General features: G+C 38.1%; 1 protein-coding gene across 1 annotated transcript in view; it reads left to right on the top strand.

Annotated features, from left to right (window-relative positions):
• MAN2A1 (mannosidase alpha class 2A member 1) overlaps positions 1-18,414 on the top strand; it is a 165,866-nt gene that overhangs the window by 55,364 nt on the left and 92,088 nt on the right. Inside the window, exons 5-7 of the mRNA XM_036123025.2 lie at positions 4,283-4,410; positions 13,000-13,173; positions 15,918-16,104. Of these exons, the coding sequence (XP_035978918.2) occupies positions 4,283-4,410; positions 13,000-13,173; positions 15,918-16,104 (489 nt within the window). The remainder of the gene's footprint in view (positions 1-4,282; positions 4,411-12,999; positions 13,174-15,917; positions 16,105-18,414) is intronic.

Here is an 18,414-nt window from a genome sequence, read left to right as displayed (position 1 = left end):
ATTTTATATATATTATATATTTTATATATATATAAATAATATATATATAAATAAAAAAGCCTACCTTTTTGTAGGCTACCATAGCCTTTCTATTATTGCTTATAAATATTTTTCTAAGTCTTTCCTGAGGTGTTGTTTCTGTAGACTGGCAGTCCTACTTTTTGTACTTGTTACTAAATGATGATGATCATTGCTGTGTTTCTCAATCATCAGGTTAATGTTTTCCTCGTGTTTCTTTGGACCTTTTTTGTTTTTCTGTCATTCATGAGATACTTAACTGCATATATTCTAGAATACAGGCATATACATGGGAATTTTGTGCCCTTCTCTCTTCTGCAATTGCTGTGTGTGGGTTTCTGGTTTGGTTTGGTTTTGGTTTTGGTGAGTGTTTTTGCCTAACACAGTGAATATTTAATATAAGACCACACCTTCCTGCCTCTAGGAGTCTTCCAGTTTATCATTTGGTTTTCACCATTTTTATGTATAGACTAGGAAAACCAGGCAGTTCAGTGGAATAGGAGTACTCACCAACCTGATTGTTTGGCCAGGTGTCTAGTCATTGTTATATTGCTTCGTACTTCATATCATGTTTTTTTGTTCTTTTTTTCCATTTGGTTTTTCTTCTGCTTGGTTAGAGACACTATCCTACGAAAAGCTAAAAACCTGTGTCCTTTCTGGCCTGTGACTGTGACATTCATGCCTGTTGTGACCTATTCATATAGTTTTTCTTAAAAACCTATATGAGCATGCTCTTTCAAAGTATCAGTCTTTTGGCTTGTATGACATAATAACTTGGCTTTCTTACAAGTTTGTTTTAAATCCCTCTGATTGAAGCTTTTATAAATAAAACTATATCCTTCTTTTCCAGTAATGTAATTTGCTATTTTAATCGTATAAATATTTAAAAAATTTATTTCTCAGCTTTATATTCTGGCCCACCAATGTGTCTTTTTCTGAGTAAGTCACAATTACATGGTAGCTTTTTAACTGTAAAAATGCCTTTTACCAAGTGGGAGCATAGGTTGCACCTCATTACTGTTTTCTAGAATGTTTCAGGCTGTTTGCACAGATTTATTCTTTTTATCTTTCACATTTCTTATTGCCTCTATTTCCTTTTATATTTTCCTTCTGCTTGGTCCTTGACTCTCCTTTTGATTGTTTTCTCCTCACCTCCTAGCTTCTCTATTTCCTCTTTGTTTTAGTCCCCCCAAGCTTAATTTTTATATCAGCCTCTTTTCTTGAACTTTTCATCTTCGGTTAGCTCCTTTGGGATGTCTCACCGTCTTATCGGACAGCCTTATCCAAATTTATATTTATGATCCCAGAGTGACCTCCCTTCTCACCTCCACTGTGTGTGTCACACTATGGTGCCGTTAGACACCAGGAATTAACACCCAAGACATATGTGCTTTCATCCTTTCTTCTATTGCCAGTCATTGCCCAATTCCCATGGATGATTTTTCATGAGACACCTCCTTTCTCTCCTTCCTCTTCCATATTTCCTACCACTTTCATATTTTTTTAAAAGATTTTATTTATTTCTGTGAGAGAGAGAGAGAGCAAGCAAGCAAGCAGGAGCGATGGGAGAGGGGCAGAGGGAGAAGCAGACTCCCCTATGAGCAGGGAGCCCGACACGGGGCTCGATCCCAGGACCCTGAGGTCATGACCTGAGCCGAAGACGGACACTCATCTGACTGAGCCACCCAGGTGCCCCACCACTTTCATATTCTGGGTCATACCACCTCACACCCAGATTGTTCAGACCCCTTTCCACCTGGCCCCTTCCTGTCCAGTTTATTTTGCATATGTCTGTGAACTTCATCTAATCTAAAACTTTCTGTTAATACTGACTTTGAGCCGAGAGTCTCATTCAGTCATTCCTCATTTATCTCACAACTGTCAGAGTGCCCCTTACATGCCACACACACTTCTCAGTGCTGGGTGTGGATAAGTGAGCAAAACAGCAGGTGCTAGTCCCTGCTCTCTGGGAGCTTACATTCTGCTCTCATGGTGGGCGGGGTTGAGGAGGGAGAGGGAGGAGACATGGAAACGGAACAAGGTAATTCTGGTTGGTGATAAATGCTATCGTGTGAGAGTGTGGTAGTATGGTGGGAGAACTGATTTAGGTTGGGTGCTCAGGGAGACTTCTCTGGGCAGGTTTTATTTGGGCTGAGACATGAGGACACCTGGGACCAATCAGTTTGGGAAAAATAGGAGAGAAGAAAATAAGTAGGTAAAAAAGTTGTGGAAAACATTTTAATGCATGGGAGGCTTTTCATGCCTGCCCCAAATTGACAAGTCAGTCTTTAAGATAACCATTGCATTCGAATAAGAACTCAATACTGGTCACAGACATCTGGGGCATCATGGGGAGGAGGAAGGGATAGATTGTTTACAAATGGACCTGGGGAAATTAGTTAATGTATATAGTAGGTATGATTCTTTGCTCACTTAGCTGTTTCTTGGAGTCCGTTCATGCCTGGGGATAGGGATCATGTAGCAAAATAAAACTGAGATGAAAAATTCCATCATTGGAGTGATTTTTTTTTATTTTAATTTTTAGACTTCTTAATCTGTAATTTCTATTAACTGTTCAGAAGCAGCAAAGACTTTGTTTTGACCAATTTATTTCTGAAATTTTCCAAAAGATCTCTTTACTGGAGTGCTGAGATAAGGAGCCACGTTTCTATATTGATGGCCAGAATTTAAATCCCAGATCTGTCCTGACGTCTCAGGCTTCCAAGTACTGGTCATAAGACTTAAGAGCTGGGTCTGGGCCAAGGCCTCCAGAGTGTGGCTAAATCTGGCAATCCCCAGAAAGATAAGAAAGAGAACTGACTGGAAGCAGTTTGACAGTAAGAATAGGATAAAATAGCCTTGGATTTAGTTGTGTTCTTAAAGAAATGTGGGTTTTTTTTTTTTTTTTTTTTTGGAGATTCCCAGTTTGTGTATCGTAAGTTCTTGATTTGGGCCTCTGAGAATCTAAGGTTTGACTGGACATTTGGGTTTTTTTAGACACTATAATGAGCCATCATAGTGTCCATGTGAAATTATGTTAGTTGGTGATTCCCATGGCAATACAGGATTAAATTAACATTTAAAAATTTTATACAAGGAATTATTCATTCATATTTAAAATTTGTGTCCATTATCCACTCTCTCACTGATTGTATGTTATGCATATGTTTGAATAAATCAGATGTTATGTTAATGTAGTGGATTCTGTTCTATAAAAATAAATCAGATGTTATGTTAATGTAGTGGATTCTGTTCTAAAAGCCTATGCTTTGTAGGAAAATGTTTATCTTCTATGCCTCTGGGCTGCTTCAACAAAATTTGGCTTGGTTAGGGGTGGGTATCCAGTGATGTGTATCCTTATTAAAGCTGCTTTTCTTTCTGAAATTCTACACAATTTTTCAAACCATCTTACTGCAGACTGACAAGTCTATGGCATTTAAGGTGTTGCTTAAATTCTTTACCTCTATACTTCCTCAGGTACTTCTTCAAATTTTTAATAGTCTGCGATTTTGTTTTTTTTGGAGGAAGGGATCTTCTTGTAACAATTCAGTTGTTCCAGGGGTGGGGAATCTAGTTACCTTGTATGGTATTATGGCAAAGGAGTACCCAATGGACAGATAATGGTAATGTTAGAGCTTTTCACTCAGTAATGTAAAATAAACTATATAGACACATTTTAACTGAATCTGGAGCAAAATGCTTTATAATGTTTTCTGTATTCCCAGAGGCATATGTTATTTACTGGCTTTACCTTTATTATTATTACTTTTGTGTAGTTTGCATGATTAACTTACCATTGTCAGAAGGACTAAAATAAATATTGATTTTCAATATAGGTATATTGAAACAAATATCATGCTTAAAACGACAGCCCTCCAGTAAACATTCAGGATATACTGCAAGTAAAGCACTTTGCTAGGTGCTTTGTAAGATTCAGAAATAAATCAGATGTGTCTCCTGACATCAGGATCTTTGAAGTTGTCTGGGAGATTATAACCTTATGAAAAGGAACTTCCACAGTGACCTGCAGAGGCTTTGCCTAGGAAGGAAGGGTCACACACACACGCTTCACTAAGGATGTTTTATCACTAGGGCCCCAAAGTTGAAATTTATTCCCTGGTTTAAAAAACTTTTTTAGTAACTCATGTAAGTAATGGTTATACTTGCTTAAGGGCTGTCCCTGATGTTTACGCTATTTTAAATCTTTTATTTGAACTTTTCTTGTATATGTTATTGTAAACTCCTATATTTATTTTCTCTCTAGTTTGCTACAGAATGGTCAGTTTGAAATTGTGACAGGTGGCTGGGTTATGCCTGATGAAGCTGCTCCACATTATTTTGCCTTAATTGACCAACTAATTGAAGGACATCAGTGGCTGGAAAAAAATCTAGGTATGTATTGACGTCTTTCTCCTTCATTTGGACTACTTTGGGCAATTAATTTTGGGGAACATGAGATGAGGCTCTATTTTATTTTTTTAAATAACTGATTTTCCCAGTATTTTTTTATCCTTCATTAATTTATGATGTTTCCTCCATCATAAGCTAAGTTGCATAAATATAATGTGGTCACTTTTAGTGTCATCTACTTTGTAATCTATTATTTTGTGTACTATTCTTATTAATTTTTAGAATAATTTTCTTCTAACAGTATCCCATTGGGATTTTAATTTTATATTAGTTAAGACTGTTGGTTAGAAGAGGCAAAAACCTAATTTACTTGCCTAAGAAAAAGAAAGAAATAGAAGAATGACAGGAAGGTATTAGTTTTGTCATTGAGAATTCAAGAGGTATGGTAGGTTCAGGTAAAGTTGGATCCAGGAGACTCAGATTTTATTGTGTGGACACTGTCTCTTTTGGCTCTGCTTGCTTGCTTGCTTATTTATTTATGAGAGAGAGAGAGGGTGGGGGAGGGGCAGAGGGAAAGGGAAAGAGAGAATCTGAAGCAGTCTCCATGCCCAGCATGGAGCCCTACTCGGGGCTTGATCTCACAACCCTGAGATCATAACCTCAGCTGAAATCAAGAATTGGATGCTCAGTCAACTGAGCCACCCAGGCTCCACTTGGCTCTGCTTATTTTTGCATGGCTTTAGTCTTCTCCTGGTTCTCTTCACATGGTGAGTAAGAGGGCCATAGGCAACTAGGATTCTCATCTTCCCAGTCTAATCAGTAGTTTTCCTTAATGCCTTACCTAATTGTCTCACTTTGGATTAAGTGCATAACTCTGAGCCAGTTTCTGTGGCCAGAGGTATAGGGGCTGAAATCATCAAGCCCTAGTCAGTTTATTGGAAATGGTCATGCGGGAGAGGGGTTTGTGGAAGGCATGGTCCGCTCCACTGGAACCATGTGAATAGGTCCTCCATGGGAAAGAGGGATCTTGTTACCACAAGACATGGGGAAGAGGACGCTGCCCTGATAAAACCAGGTGTTCACTACAACTGGTAAGAACATGGGACTCATTTAAATCTTTGCAGTACCTAATATTTGCATCCTGCAATGTGGTATGTAATTCTTTTCAAATATTTCATATCTGAGTACAATTTTGTAGCATTTAGGAAATCCAGGTCCCCAGACACCAGCCAAGGGCAAACCTTCCAAGCAAGACCTTTCTAAAGATAGCACTTTCAGACCTCCTGTGTTATCTCTTTTTTGTGTACAGGCATGATATCTGCAGCTTATTCTAATAACAACAACAATCACACCAATGATATGGCAAAAGAAAAAGTAAAGCAAATATGTTAATAATTGGTAAATCTGGTGGAGGAGTTTATGGGAGTTCTTCATATTTTTCTTACACCTTTTCTTTTAAGTTTGAATTATTCCAAAATATAAAGAAAGAATGAATGGGGATGGCAGGGACTTTATCTCTAACACAGAAAAAAATTTTAAATAGGAAAAAAACAGAAATGCCAAGAAATAAGTCCAATAAAAAACATGTATCCTTACCACACAGATACTGTGGAATTGTTTCACTGTGTTTAAACTGTGTAAAAACAATGTAGTTTATGCTAATCACAGATGCTACTGTGATCATGTATTGAGTTCTTTTCCTTCTGGAAGTCCAGAATCTTAACATGTACTGCTAGGCTGAGGATGCCTCCATGACCAGCCCCCAACAAATACCCTGAACGCTGAGTCTCTTCAGGAGCTTCCTTGTTTGATAGCATTTCACTTTTGTCACAGTTGTTTCGATTGTTGTCACAACATGGAGGGATTGAACCCATCCTGTGTGACTCCATAGGGAAAGGACTCTTAGAAGCTTGTGCTTGGTTTCCCGTGGACACTGTGCCCCCTGTGCCTTTTCCCTTTGTGGATTTTGCATTGTGTCCTTTCACTGTAATAAGTCATAGCTGTGAGTATGACCATATGCCGAGTCCTCTACATTTTCTTAACAGCTCACTAAATGGGGGTGGCAGACTTAGGGACCCCCTACACAGTGCCACTTTTCTTAAATAATTATGTTCTAAACCAAGAATATTTCTTTTATAAACCTCAGTTTGGGGATTTTTTTCTTTATGTTTAGCTTTTATTGACATATAAGTTCTATGCAGTGCAACATGCAAATCTTAACTATAGAGTTCAAGTTTTGGCAAATATATATACCCAGTTAAGCCACTTTTTCATCACCCCCGAAAGTTCCCTCATCCTCCTCAACTCTCCTGCAGCCAACTGCTCTCTGATTTCTATCACTGTAGGTTATTTTTGCCTGTTTCAGAACTTCGAATATATGGACTGACTCCTTTGGATCCAGCAGCTTTTGCTCAGCATAAATTTTCTTCTTAAAATTGTATTGTCTCCAATATCATAAAATTTATCCACTTAAAGTATACAATTCAGTAGTTTTTAGTCTATTCACAGAGTTGTGCAACCGTTGCCACCCTCTATTTTTAGAACATTTTCAACATCCCCAAAAGAAATCTCTGACCCATTAATAGTCACACTCCTTTCTTGACTCCACCCTTCCCTGCCCCAGGACCATGCCACCACCAATCTACTTTTTTTTTTTTTTAAGATGTATTCATGTATTTTAGAGACAGGGAGAGTGTGTGTGGGGGGAGGGGGGCAGAGGAAGGGCAGAGGGAGAGAGAGAATCCAAGTAAGACTCCCCACTGAGTACAGTGCCTGACATGGGGCTCAATCTCAGGACCCTAAGATCATGACCTGAGCCTAAATCAAGAGTTGGACGCTTAACCGACTAATCACCCAGGAGCCCTCTCACCTGCTTTTTGTATGGATGGATTTGACTCTTCTGGACATTTTACATACACCGAATCATACAATATGGCCTTTGTAACTGGCTTCTTTTACTTGGCATGATGTTTTCAAGTTCATTCATGTTGTAGCATGTATCAGTGCTTCATTCCTTTTTATAGCTGAATAATACTCTTTTGTTTGGAAAGACCACACTTGTTTCTCCTTTTTTCAGTTGCTAGACATTTAGAGTGTTCCCCTTTTTGGCTACTGTGAATAATGCTGCTATACACACTTGTGTAAGGTTTTTTTGTTTGTTTGTTTTTTGGTTTTTGGTTTTTTTTCCCCAGCAAATATATTTTTTTAATTTAAATTCAATTTAGTTAACATATAGTGTATTATTAGTTTCAGAGGTAGAATTTAGTGATTCATCACTTGCATATAACACCCAGTGCTCATTACATCAAGTGCCCTCCTTAATGACCACTGTCCAATTACCCCATCCCCCTACCCCACACTAGCGTAAGTTTTCGTGAGGACATATGTTTTCATTTCTTCTGAGTTTATACCTAGGAATGGAATTGCTGGGTCATATGGTAGCTCTGTGTTTAGCATTTTGAGGAGCTGCCTAATTGTTTTCCATAATGGCTGCACCATTTTACATTCCCCCCAGCAATGTATGAGAGTTCTAATTCCTCTACATGTGCAACATTTGTTATTGTCTTTTTTATTTTAGCCATGCTAGTGTGTATGAAATGGTCCCTCATTGTGGCTTTGACTTGCATTTCCCTAAAGACTAATGATGTTAAACGTTTTTTCATGTGTGTATTGGCTATTTATATATCTTCTTTGGAGAAATGTCTGTTCAAATTATTTGGCTATTTTTACATTTGGGTTCTTTGTCTTTTTATTGTTGACTTGTAAGAGTTCTTTATATATTCTTGACACTAGTTTCTTGTCAGACAATGATTTGCCAATACTTTTTTCCATTCTGTGGGTTGTTTTTCAGTTTCATGAAGGTGTCCTCTGATGCACGAAAGTTTTGATTTTGATGAAGTCCATTTTAGTTTTTCTTTTGTCACTTGTGTTTTGATGTCACAGCTAAGAAACCATTGTCTCACCTAAGGTCATAGGATTTACTTTGTGGTTTTTACCTAGGAACTTTATGGTTTTTAGTTCTTACATTTAGATAATGGACACATTTGAGAAAATGAAATATCTTTTTGTAGCTTTGGCTGCATTTTGTAAATTCATGTTCTGTTTTGTTTTTTAAGCAATTTAGAACAGCATGTTGTTTTGGATACTTTATATTTGGTCATGGAATGCTTTTTAAATTGTTTCGTTTTTTGTTAATTTCTGCTTTTGTGACCTCTGTTATGCAAATATCATTATAAACCTTTTGAAGTTTGAGTTATTAAGATTATCTTTTGCCCAAAATATCATAAACTTTTTGAAGTTTGAGTTATCAACATTGTCTTTTGCCCAAAATACCTGTTTTTCTAACTGTTCCCTGACTTCTCTTAAGCTTTAATATTAAATGTACTTGGAATAATCCAGTGACTAATTATATTATTCATATTACTTATGTTCTAATTTTTAAGTCTGTTAGGTTTGTCAAAAATTGAGGGGTGTATTTTATTCTTTTTAATGACCATTTCTTGTCATTTTTCCTAACAAGTTTTACTTTATTATGTATTTTGATAATCTTGCTTGATGGCACAAAATCTTTTTCATGATCTTTCCTGGTATTATTGGCAAACATACCCTTTATAAAACTTTGGCGCTTTTTTGTGCTGTGCTTTTACCTAAATTTGCCCCTTACCCCTTTTAAAACAGTACTTACCATACCAAGGAAAACCCTAGTGGGATACTGGGGTCCTTTCTAGGTCTCTGCCTAGCTCTCACCTCCTTTCATGTCAGAGTTTTTAAAAATATGGTTTACATTCTTCCTTTTCTGTGTCATCACCTCCCAGGGACTCTTAAGTCCACTGCAGCTAGGTTGCTGCTCCTGTGGATCATGTGAGTTTGATAGGGAAAACATCCCTAACGTTGCTAAAATCTGACATCACTGTAGAATTTGATGGTGATTTTTACTCTCACTTGCAAGCTAATTCCGCCCCTGTTATTTGGGACATTGCAATCCTTTATTATTTTATAACTTAATTTTGATATAATTTCAAACTTATAAAAAGCTGCATGACAGCTGGGAAGGGCTCTTTCATATGTCCTGTACTTAGATTCATAATGCATGTTTTTCTGAACTATTTGACAGTAAGTTGGAGGCATCTTCTTTCTTTATCTTCCAATCCTTCATTGTGTGTTTTCTAAGAAAATAAGGACATTTTCTTCTTAATTTCAGGAAACAAACTGAGGGTTGCTGGAGTGGTAGGGGGTGGGAGGGATGGGGTGGCTGGGTGATAGACTTTGGGGAGGGTATGTGCTATGGCGAGTGCTGTGAATTGTGTAAGACTGTTGAATCACAGACCTGTATCTCTGAAACAAATAATACATTTTATGTTAAAATAAAAGAAGATAGCAGGAAGGGAAAAATGAAGGGGGGGAAATGGAGGGGGAGACGAACCAGGAGAGACTATGGACTCTGAGAAACAAACTGAGGGTTCTAGAGGGGAGGGGGTGGGGGGATGGGTTAACCTGGTGATGGGTATTAAAGAGGGCACGTATTGAATGGAGCACTGTGTGTTATACGCAAACAATGAATCATGGAACACTACATCAAAAACTGATGATGTAATGTATGGTGATTAACATAACAAAATTAAAAAAAGTTAAATTAAAAAAAAAAGGACATTTTCTTATATAACCAGAAGAAAGTTATCAAATCCAGAATGTTAGCAGTGATATAATACTGTAATCAAATTCATAGGCTATATTCAAATTCTCAATAGCATTTTTTTTTTTTAATAAAAGGTGCTTTTTTTTTTTTTTTCCCTTGAAGTCCAGGATCTAACCATGCTCATGTGTTGCATTTAGTTATCACATCTCTTCAATCTCCTTTAATCTGGAACAGCTAGCTCCTCAGCCTTTTTAAAAAATTTCTTGACCTTGATATTTTTGAGGAGTGCAGGACTTTGTTGTAGAAAGTCCTTTTATTTGAGTATGTCCATTTCCTCACGATTAGCTTCAGGTTGTTTTTCCTTCCTTCCCTCCCTCCTTCCTTCCCTCCTTCCCTCTTTCCTTCCTTCCCTCCCTTCTTCCCTCCTTCCTAACCTAAACCAATCTACTTCTTTTTTTTTTTTAAAGATTTTATTTGTCAGAGAGATAGAGAGCACAAGCAGGGGGAGTGGCAGGGAGAGGGAGAAGCAGGCTCCCCGCTGAGCAGGGAGCCCGATGTGGGACTCGATCCCAGGATCCTGGGATTATGACCTGAGCCGAAGGCAGTCGCTTAACCGACTGAGCCACCCAGGTGCCCCTAAACCAATCTACTTCTTTTGCTCGAATATCACTGCAGTGATGTTCTGTTGGCCTCAGTGCATCCTGTCAGGAGGCACATGATGTCTCCCTGTTCTAATACTGGTGCTGCTAGCCTTGGTCAGTTGCTTAATTTGTGTCTCTTAAGTTTCTTTGCCATACTGTTACATCTTTCTTCTTTAATTAATAACTTATTTGTGGGAGACACATTGAGATTAGCTAAATATCCTGTTCCTCATCAAACTTGCCTGTTGTAGTTTTAGGATCCATTGATGGTTTTCTAATTCTGTCATTCCTTCTATAATTATTAGTTGGCATTCTACTGAAAGGAATATACCTTTCCTTTTTGTTTCCTTTATTTCCTATTTCTTTTTTTATTTTCTTTTTATTTAGGGCTCATGGATCTCGTGGCTTCTTATTTTATTCAATGGGTTATAACCCAGTACTATCATTGTTTATTTTGATGCCCCAATTGTCACACATTTGGATAGTGGAAGCCCCTACAGGCTGTCTCCTGAGTTATTTTAATATGTTCCGATGATTCTTTGACCATTTCTTTACTTTATGCTGTAAGTATATGTTCCAGGCTTATTTTGTATTTTCCCAGCCACCGTCCTGGGATGAGCCATTTCTTTAGGTTATTTTTAATAGAGCATAGTGTTCAGAAGTCATCATCTAGAAGCTAAGGTGTGCTCATTGGTCCTGAGGTGTTACTGTATCTAGGCCCTCCTGGGGCAGAGCTAGAAAATGGGTGTGGGTGTGGGTGTGTGTTACAAAACCGTAAGTTAGTGCTGATACCTCCTATTTCAAGTCAGGGTCCTAAAGTACATTCTGCTCTCCCACATTTACATATTTGGTAGTTCTTTAACAGTGTGAACCCTGGCTCCCTGGTCTTAATTTGCTCAACCTTAGAATACATGAAAAGTAGTTCCAGAATTGTTAAACCATACCACCACAAAAAACCAAAAATACTAAATTGAGTGTGATTTAGTGAAACAACTGACAGCACAGAAATATGAGCTAAATTGGGTGGCTCAGTCAGTTAAGCATCTGCCTTTGGCCCAGGGTCCTGTGTTCAAGTTCCGCATCAGGCTCCCTGCTCAGTGGGGAGTCTGCTACACCCTTTACCCCTCCCCCCTGCTCGTGATCTCTCCCTCTCTCTCTCTCTCAAATAAATAAAATATTTTTTAAAAAGATTTCTTTACAGTTTTTAGAGGTGAATTACGTATGTGAAATGCAAAAATATGTGGTCAGTTCTTTGAGTTTTGACACATATTCTTGGTCCTCTGAGAGTTCTGACTTTTTCTCCTCAGTCTCCTTTGCTGGCTTCCCAGTTCTGTGTTCATCTTCAAGATTGTTCCACAGAGTTCTTCCCTCCCCTCCCTTTTCTGATACTCTGTGTTACACCTATTTGCATGATATTCTGTGCAGTCAGGATCAAGATAAACTCATTTTTGTAATCCTAGAACCTCTCATAGTCTAGGTATATGGAAGTGCTAACCAGGTGTTTGAAAAAAATGCACATAGTAATACTACGTCTATAGATTTCTATAGGTTGTATGTACAAGTTTGCTTTTGAGTATCCTGAATAAATAAAAGATCAGATTTGTATAATGCCGGATGACTAGTCTTCTTTCATTAATTCCAGTCTTTACATTTATTATGTTTATTTTTTATATTGTACCCTATGTGAAATTGAGCTATATCTTTAGTCAATGGCTCTTAACAGTTGCTGTGAGTCAGTTGTGGAGAATTCCATTAATCCTTTCTGGGTAGAGAGAAAGTACCAGCATTATATTATATTACAATTTTATTATATTTCACTAAGATTTAATGAAATATGGTGCAGTTATTTTGGTCACTTCTGCTACTGTATAAAAAGATGATTTGAAGCTATTGTGAGGTATGAAAGACAGCCTGAAAATTCCTTAACGTTGGGATTGAGGAGTCCAGGTTGAAATAAGTTAGCTTACTTTTCTTTATTACGTAGCAAGTTGCTGGGTTATCCACCTCAAAGGAAAACAAGACTGTGAGGTCTTAGAAGGATGGGGGCTAGGTCCTGTTTGTTTCTCTAGCTCCATTAAATGGCAGGAGCTTTCTAGTATCTATGAGATGGCAGAGTGCTGATTTCAGTGCCAGTTGATTAACCTCTAGTGCGATTCCTCTGCCTGGGAAGAAGACATGGCAGCGGCAGCATCCTCCCGTCTGGGAGCCCTGCTGGGAACGTATGCTAAAGGGGAATGCTGGGCAGATGCTTTGTCCTCAGACCCAGAATACCAAAGAACTCTGATGGCTCTGAATGGATTGTGACTTCATTTCATTATCAATTAAAAAAATAACACTTATTTTCTTTATCGACAGGAGTGAAACCTCGGTCCGGTTGGTCTATTGATCCTTTTGGACATTCACCAACAATGGCTTATCTCCTCAAACGCGCTGGATTTTCTCACATGCTTATTCAGAGAGTTCATTATGCAGTTAAAAAACATTTTGCATTGCATAAAACGCTGGAATTTTTTTGGAGACAGAATTGGGGTACGTAGGGTGTGATGAAAGTGGAAGATCTCACTTGACCTAGATGTTATTTCATAAGGGTTATGAACTCCTGCTGTTACGGGCTTTATTCAGAGTGTCAGTCTTGAAAATTAGGTTGCTTCAAGATACACATTCTTACGATTTTTTTCCCAGTGTATTTGTGTTAAGATTCTCTTAAGCAGTGGTGAGGATATTTATCTATAGAACACTGTGGATTCTTTTTTATGCCTAAAGGAAGTAAATAAATGTAAGGAATTAGTCTTTTGCAAAGAATGCTTTTACTTCCTTCTGTTTTGAAAAGGACTTGTTTTATCACAAAGTTGAACATGTGTGAGAACTTATATCCAGTCATTTATTTCACATTCAGCCTGTGTTTCCTCCTTCTGTCTTTCCTGTCTCTGCATCTAGTAAGAATTGCCTTTTAAACCATTAATCCTGTCCTCCTGGAACAGCCCTCCTATTACCTGTCCTGCTTGTTTTCACGCTGTATTCTGTGGGTGCACAGGTGTTCCCAAGGTCATACTTCTACAGCTCTTTGCTGAGGGGTGGGAAGGAGACAAGATTTAGGCTTCTTGAGAGGTTTTTGCCTTTCCCAACCCCCATTTAATTCAGAATACCTTATTATTTCTTTTTCTTTATTGAGTTCTTTATTCTGGGCCATGCATTGTACTGTATGCTTTATATCTGCTCTCACTAGATCTTTATCCTTTAACTTCAGTTCTCTCATTATCCCTTTTAAATGGTGAAGAAATGGATGCTTAGAGCTGTGAAGCCTTTTGCCAAAAGTCATACAGGTAGTAGGTACAGAGGCGAGACCTGAATCCAGCTTTGTGTAGTTCAGAAGCCCAGGCTTTTAAGCCCCTGCCATTCACTGCTTTCCCGGTACTGGGTTTTCAGTAAGATTTCATCCACAAAAAGGGTTTCGTTGCTAAAACAATGTTCAGAAATTACTGCATTGCATCATACTTGTTTTCCTGTGTAAGTTAGATCCCCCCTTAAGTGTTTTCAAAAAATCGTTTGTAAATCTAGACAGTAACTTCCTTATACGTACTGCTGTTTTTTCAGTAAGGAAAGAAATTAACTATATAATTTTTTATTCTGGAAATTAAAACCTGTAGGGAAAACGAGAACTTGTAGGGGGTTATATCCTGTATAGTTTGATCAAATGCAAAGAGCATATTAATTAAAAAAAAAGGATTGTTAATTTGAAGAGGCCCTACTTAACAGTATTGCCTACATTCAAATTGCCCATAAATATCAATCAGCAAGAAAGTACTAAGTACTTTTATGTACTTAATACCATGCTTGGAAGAAATATAGAAAACTTCCTTGCCTATCAGGAAATTATAGTCTTAATTTGATAAAAGACAAGACCAACAGCAGCAGATAAACTGAAATGTGTAAATGAGCTGCTAAATAGTACGGGTGAGGCGAAGGAGTGGGGCTGTTGAGTGTCTTTGATCTACCGGAGAAGGGAAGAAGAGTTGTCACCGAGGGCCTCTGTGCGGATAGCAAGCATTAGTGACCAGCATCCGTGATGTCACACTCGAGTGTGATTCAGTGAAGCAACTGACAGCACAAAAATATACAAATTATAAAAGCTTTAAAATTCGGAAAAGAGCTGGTAATTAACTAGATGGAGTATGAGATAGAACTGGAATATTTTAGCACTTACCAGATAGATTTGAACATGTTGCTTCAAAATTATGTTTTGGAACTCATTTGAGCTTCTTTGTGTGTTCTGGTTCTTAATGAAGGAGTTATTTTCATTTTTTAAAACGTGCGTGTTGCTTTTTTGTTTTCGTTGTTGTGTCTGTCTTTGTCATAAAAGCAATACATAACCCATTGCTGAAAAGTAGAAATCCACACTTTATAAATAAAGAGGGAGAGGTATTTACAGGTCAGGAGCCTAAAAGGTAACCATTTTTAACCCTTGCTCAAGTCCTCCATCACTGGGTGGTAGGCTTCTGACCTCTCAAGGGCAGTGATAACAACACTTGCTGGCATTGAGGATTTAATTAAAGACAGTTCTGCATCAGGAACCAGTGCTCGCTTTCAGTATATTTTTTGTTTGCTTTGTTTTTATTCTTGGGTTTTTTTGTTTGTTTGTTTGGTTTGGTTTTAAGAAGTACTTCCCCTTGTCCTGTGCTGCTTTCTTGGTGAAAAGTCCCAGTGGCTCTTCATTGGTGAACATCGGGGAGACTCTGTGAACTCTTCCGGTTGCCCTTTCTTCTCCTCACAGCGAGAAAAAGATAGGAATTTGCCCAGCATTCTCACAAGCCTCCCTACTTCTTCCTTTCCTCCTTTTATTCTCTTCCTCTCTCCTTCTCTCCTTTCCTCCACGGCTAGTGTCATGGTCTTCCCCAGTGTGTCCCGTTACTGATGTGGGGACAGATGTGGCAAGGAGCTGGCAGCCAGGGATGGACACAGCCTATATTTTTGGATGAGCCAGGGATAACTTTTGCTTCTGTTCGTTTGTATCTTTCCAGGCCAGCGGACACTGGTCCGTGATGGGTCTCTGCTCAGTTTAGATAGAGGAGGTAGAGAGAGACTGAGATGTGAGTCTCTTCCTTCAGGCTGGTGGTCTTTAAATGCCACTGGAGTTTATGTATGAGTAGTAGTTAAGTAGGTTGTAGATTTAGGGTGGAGCTTGCATTATATATGTAGAAAGTACTGGCATTTTGAACAGTTTTGGGAAAACACAATTTATAAATCCAGGTTTGTCTGTTGGCTCTTTATTTTAGATCTGGGATCTGGCACAGATATTTTTTGCCACATGATGCCTTTCTACAGCTATGACATCCCTCATACGTGCGGACCTGATCCTAAAATATGCTGCCAGTTTGATTTTAAACGGCTTCCCGGAGGCAGATTTGGTTGTCCCTGGGGAGTCCCCCCAGAAACAATACATCTTGGAAATGTCCAAAAGAGGTATGAAAATATGCATTTCGTTAAGACAGCATCTTGAACAAAGCAACAACTCTGCTGCTCTTTGCTAAAGGGTTCAGTAGCCAACGTTATCCATGCTCAAGGTACTTATTCAACCAGATCTAAAGCAACTTAAAAATGCAGAGCTTTGACTGTGCCTTTTATGTGTTATAACTTAATGGAAAATGAACAACAGTTGATCAATATACAATGGAGAACCTATAACACTCTGTTATTACCCTCTCCTTTGCCCTCATTATAAAAGCCTTCTGCTGCTTTTGATTGATCTCACATACTTTAGTTGATAATAAAACTTCTGGTCTCTATTGTATACATTGGTAAGAAAAGCAACCCAACTGCAAAAACAGGTTTATTGAAATGGAACATATAAAGAGTATAATTATCTGTTCTTTTAATACAATTTCAATAATAGTGGATGCTGCCCAGCTCTGATGAATACACTCTTTCGATCTTTCTGATATTTTTGACTTACAGACAATTTTTAATTAGGAATATTTATACTTAAAGATAATTACTTAAATAAAAAAGGAATGAATCATTTTTTTAGGAAGAAAATTATGCTCATGACGGAAGCATCTCATTACCTATACTTGTCATTTGTGTGCTTTTAAAGTTTAATTTCTTCACTTAAAAATTACTGGTGTATAATGCCTTTAAATAAAACATTGTGTTGCAATATAAACCATTCACCTCTGGCAGAAAAATGATACAGGTTTTTATTTTATTTTTTTAGATCGATCGTGTTATTTATTAAACACATGAGATTTTTGAGAGTGAGGGGGGTAGCTATAAACAGTTAAAGTAGGATGACAGCCATAAATTCTGCAAACCACAACATTCATTAACTGTTTTTAAGACCCTGGAATTTCTGGTTTCTGAAAACCTACTCTGCCTAGGTTCTTGTACATGTTATCCTTAAAAAATTTTCAATAACATGATGGCAACACGAGTGTAGGAATATTTTTAAACTCATCATATTGTGTACACTAATTGTATAACAATAATTATGTGCAATTTTTTTTGCCATTTGTAAGTTTGATGGTTTCTGGGAACTCCACGCTCGTGTGAATTGCTAAGAAGAAGCCAGGCATCCTGCCTTCCACAGGAGGGTTAAATGGGCAAGGATGAGGCAGGTTGGTAGTTACCAAGCATGGCTGCCCAAATCACCCAGGGAGCTTTCAAAAAATCTCCAGCCCAACAAAATGAGAATAGGGTGCCAACATAACCATGCCCCCAGGTGGTTTCGAAGCACAATGATAAAGCCTTTTAAATAAAGTAAGATCTTTGCACTGTGCACTATCAAGTCTATTTATTTTAAAAATTGCTTTTTTAAAAACTGTGTGGAAGGAGAAGGTGAGATTGAGTCTCTGCCTTGAGTCAGTCCTTGTGGCCATAAAATATTCCATTGAGGGCCCCTCACTCTGGCACACACAAAAGTATTTTAACATGGCAGCCTTCTTGAAGCCATAGATCGCTTCTAGCAAAATCTGATTTTTATAGTTATTTTGAAAAACTGTCCCAAGATTAGGGATCAACCTGGTTTCATTTTATTGGTTCCTACAGCAGTGAAGATCAGTGAGGAAGAGTGAATAGCGTGCTTTCTGGGCTTAGGTTAGTTAGGCGGAGGAGAATAATCCAGTGTATTATGTGGCAAAAGGTATAGAGCTAGGCAGCATACGCTGTTCTGTAGCTCAGGGGGTCAGAGATAGGGAATTTCTTTGAAGGTAACCAGATGCTTTAACTGGGGACTCCCAGTGCACCAAAGACCTTGTGAGGCTCCTCTCTTTCTTTCTTGGGTGTTGCTGAGAGTACCTGTTTAAAGTGCATTATTGGGAGGGGGAAGCTATTTTGTGTAATCCTTTTGCTGTGTCCCATCTGACACTACAAAGATTGCCCCCCAGGAACATACCTTGTGCTCAGTCAGTTCCAGTGAATCTGCAAGTGATTTCCAGGCACCTGGGGGCATAGAGATGAAAGAGTCTATTTAATACTTATGTAGATTTTTTAAAAAACTTCTTATAATTCTTGAAATCTTTACTGGTTACTTCACATCCGGATATCACCATCCTTTTTACTTTGTGATTAATGGAGAGCAAACACGGGCATTCCAGCTTAGTGGCACTTGATTTTTAATACCCTAAAGAAAATGAAATTTAACTATAATTTACAGGTGATAAAATTGGTACTGTTTAGTTCAGCAGGTTCCTCTACTTCGCAAATAAAGAGGTACCATTCTTTATCACGTTGAGTTTTTAAAATACAACGTATTTTACATATGATGGTGATTTATGT

Source organism: Halichoerus grypus, chromosome 2 (genome assembly GCF_964656455.1).
Source record: "Halichoerus grypus chromosome 2, mHalGry1.hap1.1, whole genome shotgun sequence".
NCBI classification, from domain to species: Eukaryota; Metazoa; Chordata; class Mammalia; order Carnivora; family Phocidae; genus Halichoerus; species Halichoerus grypus.
The sequence above is the reverse complement of the archived record's forward strand: the minus strand, read 5'-3'. Positions and strand labels throughout refer to the sequence as shown.